At 32.5% G+C, this 22517-nt stretch overlaps 1 protein-coding gene across 2 annotated transcripts; it reads left to right on the forward strand.

The window, feature by feature from the left end:
- The first annotated feature begins 4610 nt into the window (after window positions 1–4610).
- On the forward strand, window positions 4611–10866 carry LOC132635709 (polyadenylate-binding protein-interacting protein 6-like). 2 transcript variants are annotated; one of them, XM_060352210.1, is made up of 3 exons: window positions 4611–4785; window positions 8683–9110; window positions 10360–10866. In XM_060352210.1, exons 2-3 carry the CDS (start codon window positions 8709–8711, stop codon window positions 10528–10530), a joined length of 573 nt encoding a protein of 190 aa, XP_060208193.1. In that variant the 5' UTR covers window positions 4611–4785; window positions 8683–8708; the 3' UTR covers window positions 10531–10866. The 2 variants fall into 2 exon arrangements, with proteins under 2 accessions (XP_060208193.1, XP_060208194.1); XM_060352211.1 differs by having other exon boundaries at window positions 8686–9110.
- Window positions 10867–22517: the final 11651 nt, after the last annotated feature.

Below are 22517 nucleotides of genomic sequence, written 5' to 3' on the forward strand. Positions count from 1 at the left end.
TACATATAAAATTGTCTCATTCAAGAAAATCGCACTCTTCCTCAATTTTCAATATTTCTTTGGCCATAAGGTTGATGCAATGTAAGTAACTAATAGTACTCCCGTCAACTAGATTTGTTTGATACCTTTTCACTTATCAAGAGGTAATTTAACTAATTATCTAAGATAAATTTAACTAAATTAATTTATTGTTATGGGGCCAAATTAAATAGGAAAATTACGTTGTATGATATTTGGGGGAAAATACTTACCCACTTTAATCCATATTTTGAGTTTGTTAGTCGGTATAGTTCATATTTGTGTATAAACATTTTTCATACGCTATTATACACTTTTATACAAGATTAATGCTTTCGTATAGTGTTGTGCTAGTTTCAACGTACGTGCATTGCATGTGTCAATAAAATAAAAAAATTATACAAAAAGAACAAATTATGCAAAATAGCAATGGATGTTAAAATAAATGTGACATTCATCTAAATGAGAAAATAACGTTTTTACATTTGACTTAGTTGCTTAATTATGTGTAGTATTGTATGACTAGCAAACTATGCTCGTGCGATGCACGGGGCCCAATATGATTAATTTGGTTATTCACTCTAGTTAGTCTTTATGATTTGTATATTTTGTAAAGGATACCGCGATTCTCCTTACTGAGTCTCCATATTTTGTTTTTTTTCCTCTTATTTTTCCCTTTATGTCCGCCTCTTTTTATATTTAGTAAGTTGACAATTCAAATATCCTACATATCAAGTTTATAATCACAAGATTCAAAGGATATTTTATTATATTATACATATTTTTAATTTAGAACCACAAGATTCAAAAGTTTATCTTTGTTTGCCCGTGCGATGCACGGTGTCCAACATGATTAATTTAGTTAGTCTTTATGGTTTGTATATTTTGCAAAGGACATAACGATTCTCCATCTTTTGTTTCCTTTTCTCTTATTTTTCTCCTTAATTTCTCAATTGTTGTTAAAATTTATCTTATTTTGGTCATGTCGGGATCTTTTTATATCTAATAAGTTGACAATTCAAATATCGTACATGTCAAGTTTATAATCACAAGATTCAAAGGATATTTTATTATATTATACACATTTTTAGTTTAGAACCATAAGATTCAAAAGTCTACCTTTATTTCTTAAATCTGTGTCTAGTCAAACTTAGACACTTAAATTGAGACAGAGGGAGTATATGCCAAATGAAGGAAATGAAAGGACAATCGAGACACTGCAGACATGTAAGGACCTAAAAAGTAAACACACAAGAGATATAATTAATGTTAAACTTTTAAAATGTACAAAAAAACCATCCGAAGACCGAATTATTATGTGAGAATTACTACTGTTAAGAAGAGTGAGTTGTTACTCACTTTCTCGTCGTCCGTCCGTCCCAATTTAATAAAAAAAATTGTGGGCCCCATATATATTAAACAACAACTAATATTATAAAAATAGTGCAAATTAATAATGTCAAAAAAAGTGCCCCCCATATTAAAAAAATCAAACAATATTCATGTAATTTCCAAAGTATCTCATTAAGTCAATAATGATGGATTCATTGCCACGTGTGTATTCGTAGCAAACACTAATATAATAAAGTTTTAAATACGGAGCACAAACTACAATGTTATATTAATCGTGTTTTCAACACAGTATCCCATATTGACAAAATCAAGCAATATATAAAAAATAAAAATAAAAAAAAGTGAATCCCATATTAAAAAAACAAACAATGTAAAAAAAAAAGTGCAAAAAAAAAATTATGGGCCCCATATATATATATATATGCATAAAAATAGTGCAAATTAATAATGTCAAAAAAAAAAGTGCACCCCGTATTAAAAAATCAAACAATATTCATGTAATTTCCAAAGTATCTCATTAAGTCAATGATGATATATGGATTCATTGCCACGTGCGTATTCATAGCAAACACTAATATAATAAAGTTTTAAATACGGAGCACAAACTACAATATTATATTAATCGTGTTTTGAACATAGTATCCCATATTAACAAAATGAAGCAATATATATTAAAAAAAAAAGTGAATTCCATATTAAAAAAATAAACAATGTCAAAAAAAAAGTGCGGACTTTGTATTCGTAGCAAACACTAATATAATAAAGTTTTAGATACGGAGTACAAATTACAATGTTATATCAATCGTGTTTCGAACATAGTATATATATATATATATATTATATGCATAAAAATAGTGTAAACTAATAATGTCCAAAAGGGTGGACCCCATACTAAACAACACCAACCAATATAAAATAATAAAAAAAGAAACTATATAAAGCATGGGTTTAGACCCATGTTTCGTCGTCCGTTGTCCCTTAAAAAAAAAGGGTGGGCCCCATACTAAATAACACCGAGCAATAAAAAAAAAAGGAAGAAAAAAAGTGGAACTCACCATCTTCAAACTCATGGGAAAAAAAAGTGGACCCTATATTATCAAAATCAAGCAATATAAAAAAAAAAGTGAACCCTATATTAAAAAAAATATAATGTTTAAAAAAAAAAAGTCCTGGCTTTGTATTCGTAGCAAACACTAATATAATAAATTTTTAGATACGGAGCACAAACTATAATGTTATATTAATCGTGTTTTGAACATAGTATATGTATATATATTATATGCATAAAAATAGTACAAACTAATAATGTCTAAAAAAAAAAGTGCACCCCATAAAGGGTGGACCTCATACTAAACAACATCAAACAATATTAAAAAAAAAAAAAAGTGGAACCCACCATCTCCAAACTCACTGTAAAAAAAAAGTGGACCCCATATTAACAAAATCAAGCAATATATAAAAAAAATAGTGAACCCCATATTAAAAAAAAAATAATGTCAAAAAAAAAGTGCAGACTTTGTATTCGTAGTAAACACTAATATACTAAAGTTTTAGATACGGAGTACAAACTACAATGTTATATTAATCGTGTTTTGAACATAGTGTGTGTATATATATATATATATATATATATATATATATATATATGCATAAAAATAGTGCATATTAATAATGTAAAAAAAAGTGCACTCCATATTAAAAAATCAAACAATATTCATGTAATTTCCAAAGTATCTAATTAAGTCAATAATGATGGATTCATTGCCACGTGCGTATCAATCCATTAGTGGGAGCAAATGAAATTGCTTTTCTTTAAAAAGTTAAGTAGTCAAACCATACATTTTTTTTTATATATATTAGCCTGAGATCTAATCTAGATATTAAAGTGTTGTATTTGCTATTCCGCCATGTCATTTATTTGTTATGTTCACTAAAATAAATATACTTAAAATATTTATATTTTAAAACAAGATAGAATTTAATTACTTTTTTATTTTTATTCTTACTCTAATAAATGTGAAAAGAGATTAATGTCGTAAAAAAAAATATCAAATGGAGATCAAATAATGAATAAGGTAAATTAGTCAAATTATAATTCTAATCGACGTTTTCTTAAAAAATCATGCAAAAGACAACATGACAAGTAAAATGAGCTAAACCGAGAATAAAAAATAGTATTTCTTTGTTTAAATAGAAAATCAATTTCTACTTTGTTTCGTTTTAAACATGTAAAATTAATTTAATAATTAGAATTAGAATTATCCAAATCAAAATTTGATAAAAAATAATAAGTATTTTACACCTTTAAATTAATCAAATTAAAATTGAAAGTATCAACTGATGCTTAAATATTGCTATTGTTTTATCTCAAAGAGAGGAAAATAGTTTCCTTTTAAACAAGTCTTCTCTTTTAAAAAATATTAATAAATTTGCCGATTTTGTATTCATAACAAACATTAATATAATAAAATTTTAGATACGGAGTACAAACTATAATGTTATATTAATCGTATTTTAAACATAATATATATATATATATAATCACTATTTAAAGATAACTACATACACATAATGCACTATAATCTAAAGTATTGAGCCCGTACGCGCGCATCGGCCGTCTAGTTAAAAATAGAAAAGAAGGCAGTTATCCCAAATTGCTAAAACATGTGTCAACCAATCGAGGTAAAAGGCTTATTACGTGTAGACATGAGAAGTGGGAAGAAACTATTTGTCAATGAGATACGACCAAGTTTATAGTACAATGCATCATACTTTTTTTTGTTAAAATTAGTCATTGCTATGTTCGTTCACCTTTTCCCTTATTAATTCTTAAAGAAGGTAAGGTAAAAAGTCAAAAGTAGACATATTAACGTACACGGATGAAATAAATTTATGTAGAAGAATTAAAATTTGAAGTGCATACAGGAATAAATATTAAGTACTATAACATATGTCTACGTGGAATATAAAAATAGTTAAATAAAGTGTATAAATAATATAACTCATGGTACAAGCATTCATTACGTGTACAAGCTCATTGTACAAGTGGGGCAGCTGTGTTCGTACCTCAACCGCACTTATATAAAAAATAAAAATGATAATGATAATGAAAATATTGTAAAATATTATGTTGGGCCGTATATTTTTGAAAATTTCTGTTTACTTATGGGGCCAAATTAGCATTTTCATAATCCTGAGGGACTGAGTATAAGTGAGAAAATAACCGGTCACTTCCCCCTATCTCATTTTCTTCATAGCATATATTTCACAACAGTAAACCTATCGCTCATTCTCTCTCTCTCTCTCTCTCAATTTTCCCCATTTTATTAGAGAGAAGAAGATTCCCGTGTAATCTTTGATCGTTTTCCGGGAGAAATCTAGGGTTCTCAATCTGGCTATTATTTGATTTCGGAGGTGAATCTCTATCTCTTTTATCTCTTCTTCATCCAATCATGAATCGATTGATCGCTCGTATAATTTCTGTTTGATTTTCTTCTTCTTGTTTTGTTGATATTCGTATCGTTTTATTATATTTTGTGATGAGTATCTATTCGTTGTTTGTTGCGGTTGATCATCTCTATTTCGCGCTCGCTGTTGTTTCACTGTTATGTAAAATTTAGGCTTTTTTTTTGTTTTGCCTCGTTTGCTTCTGTTTGTTTGAACGTTTTGCAAAGCTAGAAATGCTAGTAAAAATGATTACAATAAATAAATAAATAATTTTAAAAAAAAAATAAGAGGTCTGTTATTTTTAAGGGCAAAAGTGAGCCAGAAAGGGGAGTGTAGGGGTATTTTTAGCAAAATAGATGGATGAAGGGTATTTTTAGCCCTTTTGAGATAGTTCAGGGGCATTTTAGCCCTTTTTCGCATTTTCTATTGCTTGTTTGAAGTTTTCTCGAGAAAATGTTGTAGTTGCTGATTTGCCTCGCCTCTGTTGGTTGTGTTGTGCGGATGGTAACACGGGATCTGGCCCTGTATACAGTACTCCATAATTTGTTTATTTCAAAGCCACAATATCTTCTTGTATGCTTTAAGGCTTTGTTTATGTCTGTTCGTAGCTAGGAGCATCTTATAGTATTTTTGGGCGAACTTCGAGAAAGTTGTGTATTAATAATGTTTAGGGATCTACTTGTATGACATATTCAAGCTCTTGCCTTGTATGAATACTAGTTGAAGTTAGACAGCTTCTTTAGGTCTCTCGATAGTTAGGCACATAAATCTTTTTTTTATGTATCGGTAACATTTAAGCAACAATAGACAGTGGTCAATGCCAGTTATGTCAAGGAATCTACATGTGTGACCTCTTCATGTTGTGATAGTTTAAATTTCTTTTAACTCGGTGGATCACATGTAAAAATATTCATGTCTGTTGCCGCGTCCATTAGAGACTGACATCTAGCTTGTCACCTATTTACTTTAGAAATTGTATTGTAGTTCTTGACAGTTTTCTTAGTCTATAAGAAATGTAAGTAATTCGGTACAATCTGTCTGATATCTATTGGTCTCTCACATGAAAACCAATATTATCTCTCTGGCTAATGGCTATCTCGAGGAGCTGTTTGGGTGGACTTGCACACATGTGATTGCCAACATATAGCGTGCCTTTTTCCGGGGGTGGGGGATTAGGAGCAAAGTTTTGGGCAAAATTCTCTGTCTGAAACAATTGATTAAAATTTTAGGTTATATGCATCCTTCTGAATATAACAAAGTGTCTGCATGCATGGATTAATTCTGTGTTGCATTTTTATTGTTTGATCCATTTTCTTTTCAGAGCAAGTGTTTTCTCTTAATTAGATGCACTATTTATCGCTAAGCTTTTCAGGAATGTATAAGTTCTTTTTCTGAGTTAGATGCATTGATCATTTCAAGTTTCCAATGTGGAATTGTGGAGTTATTGCTTTTCCAGAATTAGATGGATTGCTCATTCATTGCTTCTCATCGAGATAGCTGAGGTGCAATTGGTAACATTGCTGATTTAGATGCATCATAATTTAAGAAGCTAATAATGCACACCTTATACTAGGAATTGGAAACCAAAACCTGAACAAATGCCTCCCTAAAAGAGAATCATATGTGTCTTCTACTCCAAGTGGTTTCTTAGCATCTGAATTAGCCTGATTTTCTTTCTTTGGTGAGTGAAACCCGAAGAAATACTCGTAACTGCTTTACCTTACCTTATCAAAGGAAAAAAAAATACTCGTAAGTGCTTTTGTCTAGAGAAAGTACAGTTAAGTTTGTTTAGCAACTCCACAAAAGCATTTAAAGATCTTGGATAGGCTACAAATTTCCCAAAATAAACAAATGAGTAAGTTGTATTTTCCTTTTCCTTTTTTGAGTTCTGCAAATAATTGGTTGAGCGAATTGAGCATGGTGCATGATGAACATTAGGGGTGTCAAATGGGCGGGTTGGGCTGAAATTGGCCCAATCAAAATGGGCTGAGGTAATAGATGGGTTGGGCTAACATTGACCCAAAAGTTACTTGAGCTGAAATGGGTTGGGCTGAATTGGGCTAAAAATGGGCTGGGTCATGACCCGCCCAACTTGACCCAGTTTTTTTGAAGGGCCTATTTTCTAGAAAAACATTTTTCGCGAAAAATATTTTCGCGGATTTTTTGTGAAAAATATTTTTGCCGAAAACATTTTCCGTGGTAAATATTTTCGAGAAAAACATTTTTCGTGAAAAATATTTCCCTTCATATTAAACATAATTTCGTGAAAAATATTTTCCTTCATATTAAACATACCACAAACTTATAAGATACATGATACAAGAAAAGTGTCTACATAAAAAAAATAAAGTAAATCTCAAGCGATAAACCCAAATTTAAGTAAATCTTAAAAATGAGCTAGAATTGGGCTAAGTTGGAGATCACTTTAAAATGGGCTATGTTGGGTTGGGCTAAAATCAGCCCAATATGAAATTATCTTGAGCCCAACCCATAAAATTTTGGGCTGGCCATCACCTTTTGGGCCAAATTTGACACCCCTAATGAACATCATCAGTTTTATTAGCTGTGCTGGCAAAATCTCTTCGAAGCATCTATTTCCTAACCTGGACTATGTCTATTCAGATATGAAGTTGCAGTTTTCTTCTTCTTCTTTTCTTATCTTTGCTCCCATTTTAGATCTGTCACCTGTAAACCATACACTTTGAGACTGATTTTTCAACCTTAAATAATGATTTGAGAAGTTGAGCGAGTCTATGTATCTTCCTGAAGTATCAATTATTAATATGGCTCCTACAAATCCCCCATTCTGAAGGATACAGTAATAACACACTGATTTTCTTGGAAACAATCAAACAAGTACCCCCCCCCCCCCCCCCCCCCCCCCCCAAAAAAAAAAAAAAAAACCACCAACACACACAAAATCACCTTAGAGAACTGATGCCCTTTGGTTATAGCCCATATTCCTTTTCAAAAAAGTATCCTTCCCTAGGATAATAGAATGAATTGATTTTGTTATTTACCTTATTACCTCCTATTTAATTTGACTTTCTCCCATTTGGTTCAACTTGATGTGTCCAGGCTATCCTTGTATAACTAGTCAACTGTTTGCATATTTTTTTTGATAAGATAAATAACTAGTCAACTATTGCACATTGGGTCTTGTTTTCTTAAAATTTTGGTATTCTTATCTGATTGAGTTTTTTCCCTCAATATTTGGGTCTGAAAGGTGAATAGTGGATAGTGGGTGGAGATGTAGGGCTTGTTTGAAGATTTGCATTTATAACTTTGGCTTGAGCTAGGAAAGAGGAATAATGATGATGGCCAATAGTCGAAGTATTCTGTTAAACAGATCCTCTGTGAAGTAGAGTGTTGCAGAGATTCCAAGTGAAGTGTAACAATAAATCTAGGGGTTTTTAATATGCTTCAGTGACCAACAGACATATTTCTGTTATGCTATAAAGTGAAGAGGTGAGAGAAGCAAAGGACTAGTTCAGTTTTTATCTGGATATCGCAAAGTTAAGGTTCAGAGGAAAAGGGAAGGGAGTTTTGCTCTGCTAATAGAGTAAAACTAGTAAAAAGTTATGATTGTGCAAGTTAATTTTGATGTCAAATTCTTCATTCTGTTTGTGTCAGAATTTCGTGTCAACTATGCTGAAGATTACTACCAATTTTTGTATTACTGTATTCATGTGTTTAGTTTTGGATATCTTATAGCTTGTCCCTAATAGAATAATAACCTCCGGCACTCTGGATCAGCTGATATCCGAATTAAAAAAAAAAAGTAGTAGTTCATATTTAGCTTGCACAATATGTTTGGGACATCTGTTACTGTCACTATGGTTGACTGTTCTTACTTTTTCTCAGCAGTGAACTCTATATGCACAGCACCAATGAAGACAGGAACATCAACTTTGAATCCCTATGCAGAATCATATGTGCCTATTTCGAGAAGAGGGGCACCTGATGGAAACAAAGAAGCTAGATCTCCAAAAGAGTTCACGAGTGGAAGTGAGGCTGTTTGGTTGGCACCTGGTGTGACATCTGTACGAAATCAACAGCAGACTCCCCAAATTGCCGATCAGTATAAACTGAAAGACTATTCAGCTTATGGCTCGCCATCACATAGTCCAGTAGGAGCTATGGGTAAACAAGTTCTGGGTGAGGAATCTTACATGGATTTGGCTTATCTTCAGATGACTTTTCCTGGCATGTCAGATGAATCGCTTTCTGAGGTCTATATAGCAAACAAATGTGACCTTGATGCGGCTATTGAGATGCTGAACCAGCTTGAGGTGAACTTTCTGCTTTTGAAGTTTGTTCTCATCCTAATTTAGTTTCACTATGAAATCATACCTTGAATCTCTCTACCACACAGAGTTCTGCAAGTCTTCATCATGACTGCTGCATCTTGCAAATAGATCATTAGCAATATTCAGCATGAATATTCGGCAGCCTTTAAAAAGTGGAACATAATCGAGAGACTTGGAGAAGCTTTGTTTGTGTTGTTGAAAATAACTATGTTATTTCGTAAATGATCTTCATCCAACTCTCCTTCCTTTACATACTGCTTTGCTTCATCGCATAATAAGCCCCGTGATATACATATGGATGGAAATTGCTGCTAACGGTACTGAAGTTGTCTTTCTCACAATATCTTTTTGTGAAAAGAGGGAAAATAGCTCCTTTGGTACATTAAATCCTCCTATTTTACATTTTTGGATTCTATTGGAACTGTTAAAAGTGTCCCAAATTGGCTTAGGGAATAGGTTGTTTTCTCCTTATGGGGTCTTGGATAGTCCTCATATCATGAGCTAGCTTTTGGAGTTGAGTTAGGCTCAAGATCCATTTTCATAGCATGTTATTAAAGCTAGACTTAACCCCATTCTTAATTTACCCAATGTTGGGTCCATATTATCTTGTCCACGATCTAGCTGTCCTGGCCTGGGAAGGAGGGGATGCTAAAGTGCCCGTTATTGGTTCTGAGAATGCGTTGTTGTCTCCTTAAAGTGGGCGCCAATAAGTGCATCCTTAACTATATCACCAATGGTTCCAGCATCCTCTCTCTCTATCTATCTATCTATCTATCTCTCTTATTTGGTTTTTCTTTTTTTTCGTATTTGGTTGCAAGAGAGTGAAGCATGTAAAATGTGTAACGTACGAATGGCACGAGTAAGTTTGTGGTTTTAATGTGAGGTATTCTGTAGTTAGGGGAGTATGTGCTCTTTTAGCCGTATCTTTGTCACAACTATTAAACTATGGGGCATTAATGCAAGAAGGGCCACATCTTTCCTGTTCTTAGTGCAGCTGTGAAGGAAATTACACTAGTTTAGTGGCAAGGCTCGCTGTTATTTCTTTAAAGCAATTCCAGAACAGTAACTAATTTATTATGCAAGGCAGTGTAGGCGGAAAATGTGCCATTTTTTCAAGGCTGCATCCCTTTAATTTCCATCTATTGAATATTCCATAGTGCCAAAATAAAATTGATTATGTGCTTTTGACTCTCTGGATCTGATGAAGATGGTTCTCTTTCTTTTTTTAAAGCACTACTCTGGTGATTTTTCTGAAAAGCTTCCAGACACTCTTGACATTGGTGATGTGTCGGACTCTGGGTTCATAGGCGATAGTTCATCTCAGAAGTTGAAGACGGTGACTGGTGAAACGGCTACAGTTGCCTCATCATCTGGTTTACCAGACTCAGGTCCAAGCAGTTAAAGATGGTTGTGCAGGAGTTTGTTATGAACAGGTTTTCAGAAGTCTTCCTGTAGATATGGAAGTGTGGATACTAAAGGATTGTCTTTTTTGTTTGAAAATCTCCATAGATACATCTTTCCCTATCATTGTATAGGTTGCCTCCTTATACTTGTATGTCTTTCAGCAGTGGATTCAAGCTCTTCATTTGATAAACTAGTGATCCAAATTTTTTCCTGGCAGTCTATTATCTGCGATACAGGAAAAGAATGATTTTCGTGCAAGAAGATGTTTGTTTCTTGTGCAAATGATATCTCTCTTGACATACAAAGATTTGTTCAAAATGTTGATTGCTTTGGACATTGTCTGATTTTGATGAGAAAAAACTTAGTTTTTTGATTAACTTCTTCTTTGGAGTATGTATTTCGTGATGGGTTGTGGTGCAATTCACTATTAAAGATAAGGTGATTGTGCAATTCTGCAACAAGGTCAAGGAGTGCAGATATTTGCCAGACTAGATACACTCGTTGACTGGGATCGTAGGTGCTTGTCAAATCTGAATTGCCCTTACTCATGTTCGATGGTGTGTGGTTTTGCCAGAGTTTCCGTGTAATTTGGAATAGAATTGTAGGATGTGGTTGCATCGCAATTTGTAATTGATTTTTACTGAGAGCTGCGCTTAGGTTGTTTGGCTATGATGGAAATTTAAGAATGGAAGAGGAAATGATGATTAAGAAAGTCACATTTTAGAAATTGCACCGTATATCTTTTCCATTATTGATATTACTTCAAAGAAATTGACTCTGGGGATCGAATTATTCAGAATGGAGAGAAGAAACCAAACGTCAAACATGATGCTTACTTGCATCAGGTGCAAATGCCTGAGAAAAGGTATTGTATGATTTTGAAGAAGTGACACAATTTGTTATTTCTTATACACATAATTTTACTAAGTCTGTTGCATCGACTGCCATTTTAGTTTTCTTCTCTTAAAAGTTTTGAACATTGTAAAATGTTTGATACCTCTAATTTAATGTACTAATGATCAGCTATAAAGTCTTCACATCTTTCACAATAGTTAATTTAACTTGTCAAATTTAGGTACTTTGACACTTACTACTATGGCATAGAAGTTGACCATTTTACCTTCAGCGCTCGATCAAATGGTGGCTCCCACCGCTAATACATTAATCCATCCTTCTCACATTATCTAAAAGTAATTGTCTCAAATTATTTGTCATTTTAGAGAGTCAAGATAAGATTAATTATTTTTTCCATTTTACCCTTAATAATAATTATTCTTGAAGCCTCCAAACACCTCTATTATAGACTAAATATTCAATGAAGAAAGATTATATATTAAGACATAAATAAAGGTGAAATAGTCCAAAACTCTTCTAAATAAGTGGTTTCTTTAGGGATGTGTAAAAGAGAAACACGACAAATAATTTGAGACAGCGAGTATTAAACTTAGGCTTGCATTGAACTTGTTGACACACCTCCGTTGTTAGTGATCCAATTTAGTCTAAGCCTGCTTGTATAACAAAAGGTTTTAGTAATGTAGAACTCAAAATCCTTATGGATTACAAGTTTTACTGGATGGATATAGAACGAGGTCTCATAGAAACCGATCAACAACGTACTCTAGTTAATACTGAGTTGCTACTTTTTGCTAGAACTATCTAATACCTATGGTTGATAACTACTTTTTAAGAACTTCCTTTTGGTGTTTTAGTTTACCAACAAAACCAGGTGTTGTTAACAGTCACTCTAAATTGGTGTAGAGCGTAGCGATCAACAGCGTACTCTAGTTAATACTGAGTTGCTGCTTTTTGCTATAGCTATCTAATACCTATGGTTGATAACTACTTTTTAACACTTCCTTTTGGTGTTTTAGTTTACCAACAAAACCAGGTGTTGTTAATGAGAAAAGGACCAAAATCATCCATAATGTTTGGGTTTGGATCAAAATCATACATATTCTTTCACATGGTGCACTAATAGTACATTATGTTTGCATAAGTGGTGCACTTTTAGTCACAATCCCAAATAAATTTAACGGAAAAGAACAAAAATGCCCCTGAACTTTTAGAAAAGGTATAAAAATACCCTTCATTCATCTATTTTGCTAAAACTACCCCTCAATTCAACTCTTTGAGAATTTATTTCCCTTGACTAACGGACAACACTAATTTTTTTTTTAAAATAAATTAAATTGCACATGACATTTTATTACTGAAAAATTGATTTATTCTTTTAAAAAGAAATCTGAAAAATCGTTATTTATAGAATAAGGAAAAATAATTTTTCAACATCCATTTCTTTAAAAAAACAAATGTAGTAAGCCTTATATATATATATATATATATATATATATATATATATATATATATATATATATATATATATATATATATATATATATAAAAAAAACAGAATTGGATTTTCATTAAAACATGTGGAATTTTTTTAAGTTTGGAAAAAAAAATTTAACGGGTGGAAACCCCATTTTTTTTTTAGAAAATTCAATTTTTAAATCTGAAAAACTGATTGTTTTTTTAAGTAAAATGTGCAAAACTAATACTCCATAATTTTCTTCTAGATTTAAAAAAAGATAGTTTTCTGTTTTTTTTTTTTAAACACAGTTTTTCCATAAAAAATTTAATTTTTTCAGATTTTTATAAAAATCCAATTTTTCACATTTTGAAAAGAAAAAAAAATTAGTGTTGTCCGTTAGTCAAGGTTTTACTCGTTAAAAAAAAGTTTTCCAAATTTAAAAAAATTCCAAGGTTTCAGATTTCTTTTTAAAAGAATAAATCAATTTTTCAGTAATAAAATGTCATCTGCAATTTATTTTATTTTTTTTTAAAAAAAAATTAGTGTTGTTCGTTAGTCAAGGGGAATAAATTCTCAAAAAATTGAATTGAGGGGTAGTTTTAGCAAAATAGATGAATAAAGGGTATTTTTATACCTTTTCTAAAAGTTCAGGGGCATTTTTGTTCTTTTCCGTTAAATTTATTTGGGATTGTGACTAAAAGTGCACCACTTATGCAAACATAATGTACTATTAGTGCACCATGTGAAAGAATATGTATGATTTTGATCCAAACCCAAACATTATGGATGATTTTGGTCCTTTTCTCTGTTGTTAATAGTCACTCTAAATTGGTGTAGAGCGTGTATCATAAGCACAAAAAGAAGAGTTCAACCGAAAGTCGTGTTCTGCATACAAACATTAATAATCTTTAATAATCTTCCGCAACTCAAACAATTTGATGATTTGCAAAACTCATGAGCATATGCACTTTACTATGCTCAAAGAATCATACTCATTTTCCCGTTTTTTTTATTTTTTTTTATTTTTTTTATTTTTTTTATGTTTAACCTCTTATTACATTGAAATTGTAATATTAGTAAGACGAAATTGAACTATCTTTACTTCAGTGAGAGTTGTTCTAAGGTTCTGGAGTATTGGTTTTATGTTTAACAAATTTAAAGGTGTAGTATACATGCTAAAATACAAAAAATACAAAAGAAGGCACTGAGAACATAATTGAAAGACGATAAAATTAGTAAATCAATTAGAAGGAAGGAAAGATCTTATCGAATGGGCGTTCCAAGCTTCATAAAGTACAATGCTAATGGCATAGCAGGAAGGCAAGCACAAGAATGAAGAAATAAAGATTTTTTCATAAAAGGTTGGGCATAAGCCGAGATGTTTTATTTAATACGAGACCAGACATAAACGCTGGGACATGGAACACAAGCGCGTAGATCTCTAAATTTCTCAATTTATAATTTAATGGAGACCAATAGCATGAAACACAAAAATTATAGAAATTAGTACATCAAAGGTTTAAGAAGATTAAAAAGGATAAACCAAATTCATAAAAAACCAAACTATCTAGCATGTTTTTACAAGTATAAGCAATGCAATAGTGTTAAAGTTATTATGAGATACGAACCAACTACGACATCTTAACTTTCAAAAAATTGAAAAAACGCAACCATTTTTAGAAGAAATGCTCAAATGATATATATCCACCCAATCAAACTACACATTTTACCTCCCTAAAAAGTAAATAATTGATAAATTTTATCAGTATTATAATTTAAAACGTTACTCTTTCATGAACAATATAAATATTCTTTCAAATACCAAAAGCTGATAATTTGAGAAATATAGATCTAAGACATAGACCAATAGGAGTTGAAGATAACTTTCGATCATCTATTTTCAGAAGAGATGTTCAAATGTTATTCAACCTCACGTTTTTCTTACTTAGTAAAATATGGAATATTATGACCCCTTATTCTCTGTCTCTATATCTCTATAGATAAATAAAACTATTATCATTCAATTGTCAAAAAAATTGAGGGTCAATTGTGCTAATTAGGAAATTCCACACATGATTTGAATAAAAATTGTTGGGTGAGCCAGGAACGTTAAACTTTAGACATGTTTGGGGCGCAAAGTCAGGCGCCTAAGCCTAACAATACAAAGCCCCACACATGAGCAAGAGAAGTTATAAAAGAGTCTAATGTCTTATTTGTTTACAGATAATGGAGATCTTAAAATTAATCATTAAAATCTCAGTTATTAACTCCATTTCCTTTTTAGGTCTAAATCTTAACCATTTTGATCTAACCAATTAAATATACTTGTGTTTCTTTTATGTTATAAACACTTAATGAGTCTGAATAGATTTGAATGATTAAAATTATAACAAAGTCGTAATATCATTAAAATGTCTATTCAAACTTACTGCAAAGATGGCAGTTCACCAATTTCATCCATTCACCGCTACTGCCATCACACACCGTGATCAACTCCGTCGCTGCCGCCCTCCATTATCAACTACCACCACTCACAACCAACATCTTCAGCCACAACCACCACGACAGCCAATCACTACAACCAGTCGTACCTACACTAGCCTCCAATTATAATCATCATCACCAATTACCATTACCATAACAACCGTCATTCACTAGTGACAATCACCGCTATTAATTTCACTATATATCGACAACCACTATCATTATTCACAACCACCATTAATTATCACTATCATCCGCCACAATTATTAGCCGCCACTATCAGCTACCACCATCAACCACTACTGTCAGTCACCATCACCACTTTTTACTATCCACAAATCACCATTAACTAACATCATCCACAATCGACATCCAGGAGATACCATATAATATTTTGAAAATATTTTGTTAATCTAGTATTAGATTTAGTATTTCATTAACTTTTATATTGTTAATTTTTAAATAAAGACATTTTTATTCACTCAAATGTTGAAAAAAAAAGTCTTAATTATTTAGTATTCAGATGTGTATTTATTGAAATATCTAAATCTTAATGTACATCTTAGTATTCATGTGTGTATTCAAATTTATACGTTTTAATCTTAATAAAAATAAATGAGACCTAAGTTCCAATGAAATTGGAGAGACATAGGCCTTCTTATGGTTGTTTAACACGCCCAACTAATTAGGTAAAAGTGATTGCATGGTGAGTAAAGTGTGAAATCACATCTCTAGATCTTATGAAGTTCATTGCCATTGTGAGGTGTCAAATTCACTCGGATTGACTTGATATATGACATGATCGATTAGGTTGGATAAAGTTCATAGACATTACTCAGCAATTTTATGCATTTGGGCCTGAAGTTTACCTGTAGTACTGAGTAACTTCGGGCACTCATGCCTAAATTTTTTATTAATATTTATATTCATTATACTAGCAAATGTATCTTGTTATTCAGTTGTTGTTGTGCCCATTTTGATACTTCATGCGATGTCTCTTGTGTTTACTCCTTCTTTCATAAAAGCACTTCTACAACCTTTCTTTGAGGAAATCCAACTTACTCAAAATCTGCATATCTTTTGTATTCAGTAACCCATAATTCATCTATTCCACCATGTTTATTGTTATCATATAATCGCATCATCGAGGTAATCTTGATCGAAATCATTTTTTTGGCGGCTCTTCCATTATGTAGTTGCATGTCTTTTTATCGATTGACTTGAATTAGGACATGAAGTGATCAAAATCTATATGCATGTATTTTTTTGTAACACATTAAAAAATATTTTATCACTAAGCTTTTGACATACTACTTTAGATTATTCTCAAAGTGTTATATACAGATACCATGGTGACTTTCAGAATAAAGTGTGTAATTACATTGGTGATAGGTTGGTTGGTGGTTTTTACGTGACAAAAAAAAGAAGTCATAATGGACACAAATTCAATTTTGTAGCTCTTTAAAGTACGAATTAAATGAGTCACTGCTTTTAGATTTTGCTACTCGTAAAGAGAGGAAATATTTGGTTATTTACATTTTTTTAAACAACAATGATCAAAATATGTTGGTGTTTTTCTTTAAACATGTTGCAGTTACTGCAATCACAGATCTACAGTATTCCCGACTGATCATTGGTGTTGCATTAGCAAAAACAAATATGTAAATGACCGATAGAATAAAAAATAAAATAAATCATAATGCTGAAACATGTCAAGAAACTGTTTTTGATATTTGAATTTTGAAAATTTTAATTTTGTTTACGATAGTCATATCCTCTTTTAATAATAGCATACGTTTTCGGATTTCTATGTTTCATTATTTATAAATATGAAGGCAATAACTGATAGTTTTGTTTTGGTGTTCCTCTTATAAAAGCAATAATCTGTTAAATACCTCGACATGTCTTGTGATATCCAATATCTAGTCCATTTTCATTTCACTTGCTGCCAGAATTGGCATAATCTCAATCTTTTTGTCTCGTTGTTGTTAATAATTCATTCACTTGTAGATTTTAAACTGACACGCCTTTAATCATATTTTTCGATATTGACCGAGCATTCATGACTGTTCTGAAACATACTTAACTGTGGAATCTTATGCTGGTAGCATATACATTCCAATCGCACTTCTCTTGGATGCATTTCAACTTATATCTTGTTATGCTTGATCTGACAACCTTAAATTCAACATTTTCTTGATTTTCAACTTCTAGAAAAATTTAGTCATGCTGCTTGTTCTAAAAAGTCAATCATGCTTTTTATTTATCAAGTGAAGCATCATACCTAAGTAATGTAGCTACTGGAGATTCTTTTCACTTCCTCTTTAACCTTTTCCTAGATTTCCTAGCTATTGATGTTTCACCAATTTCTTTAATTATTGGTGCTGGTGTTATGAGCTCAATATGGTCTTGAAGTTGGTTGACAATTATTATTGAAGGTTCTAAGAATAGAATATCTTGCATTGTCTCTTGGTTATTTATGTTACTAGATAGCATTAGTCCGTGCAAGCACGGGCCCAACACTTTGCATTAACTTGTGTATTTTATTTGGGGAAATGTTATATGACATGTCGAAAGCAATATTGTAATTCAATAGAAGTAATTTTTGATTCTTGAAACGCGCGGGCTCAACATTCTGCATTAGATTATTTTATTTGCACAAACGTTATATGAAATATCAAAAACAGTGTAATTCATTACAAGTGCAAAAGAAGATCATTCATTTAGTAGCCCAGCATCATGGTTAAATTACAAACTACTCTCTACTTATACAGATCACACCAGCTTTCACTAATCCTCCTCTGGAAGCTTTCACTAATCTTCATCTGGAATTAAGAGAGGAAAGCAAAAACCTTTCAGGCATATCATTTGGGTGAAGCGAGTCTGTACTTTCCTTGAATGGTATGAGCAGACAGCCTTAGATGGCTTCAAGCAAATGATATTTTACTCTTTACAGAACCCAAAGGCTTTGGGATGTTATAAAGCCAGAAGATCTAATTGGCAGAGCAATCTTTGAGCAAACCGCTTGAAAGAATGCCTATAGTCGACATACCTGCACTTACACAGAATGGTTTGATCGATTAGAGGAATTGATCTGTCAACATTTTAAATCATAATCTAAGAAAAAATCTTTCCAGTAAATAGCAAAGAAGTTTACACTGTGTAGAAGCAGTTGAACACGAAGTCTTAATGATCGTTCTTGCTAGCTGGACCGTACTTTCAACATCACACAGAAAGAAAGTCAAGAGTAACAGAGAAATCAATAGTATGCCATTTCACTTCCAAACAATTGATTAATCTTCGACCAAAACATAATGATTTTGAAATACTACATGAAGAAAGAGTAAGCTAAGCATTAGAGAAGAAGCAGTCTCTTAAAAGGCTTTGGCATAAAGCCAACAGAAACTTACCACCAAAATGGTCGTTCGATTCTTGCAAGAAGTTCTGGAACGGATATTTCACTCTTCTCGTGAAGCATGAGTTTATTACCTGAAGAGGAAACTTAAGAACACCATAGTTCTAGATGTGGCATAAGAACTCAAGTATCATTTCATAACTGCTCCGTTGAATGCCTCCAAATATTTAATCCTGAAAGCAAAATATGAGGGGAAAAAATCGAGTCTAGATAAATACTCTTTCGACAAATGGCGAAAAAATAGGACTTATAGTAGCTAGTGTAACAAAATATGACGAATACTTAATGTTGAGGCAAGCAACTTGGTTAAGAAAAGAGAGAAAATAAGAATAGTTTTTCCAAAGAAGGAAAAGAAAATGCAGATCAAGATAATAGAAATAGGCGCAACAGTTGAGTAAGTAGCAAATAAAAGCATAGCTATAGGCAACAGAAAATTAAATGAAACAACATGTGAGAGGACTGCTAAGCAAATTTACTTATTTGATAGAATTAACAGGAAGTCAAGAGCTGAACTTGTTTTTTGAAGGACAATTCTGCTAAAGAAGAAAACATGCAAAATAACACGCTGTCGGTTACTATTCAAAAGAAACACCTAATCTATCTAGAAAGATTAATAGACAAAGTTAAGAAAAGTACCAAGATCTAAATTTATTAATGAAGATCTTTTTTTCCAGCTTTAAAGGACACATAAGTTAGTTCCACATAGTAGATTATAATTTCCAAAAAAAAAAAAAAAAAAAAAAAAACAAACAAACTTTGCTCTTAGATTTGATTTAAATTAATACCAAGAGGCAGACGTATCAAACATGAGCTGCTTCTTGGCTCAAAGAACAGTATTGAGACCACCACATGCTGTAATTTGCAAAGAGGTAAAAGGTGTACACTCCAATAACACATACACACTAAATGAATTTATTCAATTGCAAGGTAAAAGTAATATCTAAATGTAAATACATTGGTTCCAAGCAAGAAAATGTTTTATTTCTATTACCATAAATCTAGTTTACAACATTTTAGTAGTGAAATCAAAATTAGCTTAAAATAACTAACAAAACTTATAGACACATATAAAGTACTCAAAAAGTACCTTTTCTAATAAAAAGGTGTTTCATTATCTAGTCTCTCACAGCGAACAAAGAATTTGAGAACAAATGGATGGCGTCCAACGATCCACTCCTCATCTAGCTCACCTAGTGTTATAGCCCGTATTTTGTACGTTCGGATAATTCAAGATAATTGTGAGAAGTTAAGGACAAGGCTATATCTTGATCTTGTTTAATACATAAGTTGTTTATGAATATTATTGGCAAGGAAATATTGAGAAAGGCTAAGGGTAAAAAGGGAAATTCACAAGGTGGCCCATGGTAATATTGTGGAAGGCTAGGGGCAAAATGAGAATTTCACAAAAGAATTCAAGAAAATTCTTGAATGGACCATTTTGGCCATGTGGCCGTCCAAGTTAAGGTGGGCTTGGCCCACATGGATGAATTATGTAGGCATATATATATGACTTATTAGTCATATTTCACACACAAACTCTAGAACCTTGGAGAGAAAAAAAAAAAAAAAAAAAAAAGAAAGAGAAGGGTTTCGGCCATGGCTCCCAAAAATTGAGCCATGGAAAATTGACCAAGAAAAATTATTTCTTCTAGTATTCCAAGCAATTGGAAGGTCCTCTTTAACATGGAATGGTTGTTGGAGCAATAAAACTATTTAATTGTGCAAGTTCACAACTTTAGCCAAGCCAAGAAGTTGAGTGAGAAAGGTATGTGTTCAATCCTCTTTTACATGTGCTATGGATGATTTGTATATGTTGTAGCATGAAGAAATGGATGAAATTCATGGAACTAGATATGTTGGAGTGAAGCTGTGTGGATGTTGTATGGTATTGAAGTGATGAATTGATTTTACTTAGTATTTTAATTGTTGTTGTGGTAGATTGTATGATGAAAAATGAGGATTTAATGGTTGGAAATGAAGTTGTAATCGTTTGTGGATTATGGAAGAAGTTAATGTGACATTAGTATGGTTCCTTATAATTATAAAAATAGAGTTGCTAATGTGTAGGTTGTAAATATAATTCATGAATTTGGAAGTGAGACATGTGTTTGGAAGATTGTAAGTTGGGTTGTTGTGATTGAATTTGAAAGAAGGAAATGTGTTGTTATTGTTCTTGTTGAATTTGGAAGGTTTCGGGTAAAGTAGTATGTTGATTGGGTTGTTTGAATATTATGTAAATTGAATTGAATATAAGTGCAACGTCGTTGAATTGTATGACAAAGGTTGTTAATGTTAGAATGTGTCTTGAATTGATTGTTGATGTTGTTGGCATGATTGTTGGTATTATTGTTGATAATTTGGCCGAGTTGAATTCTCGGATTGTTGATTGATGATTTGGCCGAGTTAGATTCTCGGGGATGGTGTATTTACAGGGGAAATGCTGCCGAAATTTCGGTAGAATATAAATGAATTCATTTGAAAGACTAAGACAAGTATATGTCGATGAATCTAATGATTATGTGAATTCTTTTGAATGTAGACTAGCAAGCTTGGATAAATAAGCATAGCTAATAGGACATGGAACAGGTATGTAAGGCTTATCCTTTCTTTCTTTTGGCATGATCTTTGTGAAACCAACATGACAAAGTATATGTATGATTTCAAAGAAACTCCTATTCTTAGAGCCACTAGGATGGCTAACGTTTTTTATTTCCATAAGCTATTTCATATGGTTTTGATACGTATCTATGATGTCCGAAGTTCTGTTTGATATGTTTCCGAATGGCATTCGAAAGATAAATGATATGACTAAAGTTTTGATTTTCAAATGATAGCACGTTTGATTATTCCACTGAGTCCTTGATGTATTTTGTTACGTACATATGGTTCCAAAAGCTCTATCTGATTTGATCCATAACGATATCCGAAAGGTACTTGATATGATTGTTGCTTTGATTTTCCAAAAATGGCTTCTGAAACGTTCGTAGAAGGTTCTGTACTTCAAACGCTCATAACTTTCTTATACTAAGTCGGATTGACCCGAAACTTGTTTCTGAGCCTTCAGATGTCGGTAAGTGTACGTATCTATCGAGTCTTGATTTATGTGCATATGGTTTCGCACTACTCTGTTCGTGCAAGTCTCAATATGTCTATTCACCGAGTCCCGGGCCGGGTATGTTATCGTGCGCACTCCTCTGTATTGTTCACCGAGTCCCTCTCACTTACGGGTCGGGACACGTTATATGTATATGTATATGATGATATGATGATACGGGGATGACGGCCAGGATGGCATATGATGACTTTATTCACCGAGACCCGCAATAGAGGGCCGGAACACGTTATGTATATATGAGACATGATGCTGACATGCATGATTCTATCCACCGAGTCCCTCAATAGAGGGCCGGGACACGTTATATGTATACATGATATATGATGTTGACATGCATGATCTTATCCACCGAGTCCCTCACTTGAGGGCTGGGACACGTTACGCATATATGATATATGATGTGGACATGTATGATTTTATCCACCGAGTCCCTCACTGGAGGGCCGGGACACGTTATCTATATATATGATATATGATGTGCATATGCATGATTTTCATTTAAAAAGGCAAGTGCTTTGATGTTTTAAAAGGTCATACTTGATTCTGGTAAATCTCTGCTTCAGTTATGATCTCCCTTTTTGGTATTCCATGCCTTACATGCTCAGTACATATTCCGTACTGACCCCCTTTCTTCGGGGGCTGCGTTTCATGCCACGCAGG

The sequence above is a fragment of the Lycium barbarum genome, chromosome 4 (assembly GCF_019175385.1).
Source record: "Lycium barbarum isolate Lr01 chromosome 4, ASM1917538v2, whole genome shotgun sequence".
In the NCBI taxonomy this organism is placed as follows: Eukaryota; Viridiplantae; Streptophyta; class Magnoliopsida; order Solanales; family Solanaceae; genus Lycium; species Lycium barbarum.

Coding starts and splice junctions, on each gene's coding strand:
- LOC132635709 (XM_060352210.1), top strand. CDS start 8,709: ATGAAGACAGGAACATCAACTTTGAATCCCTATGCAGAATCATATGTG. Junction 9,111..10,359: donor AGATGCTGAACCAGCTTGAG/GTGAACTTTCTG, acceptor CTTTTTTTAAAG/CACTACTCTGGTGATTTTTC.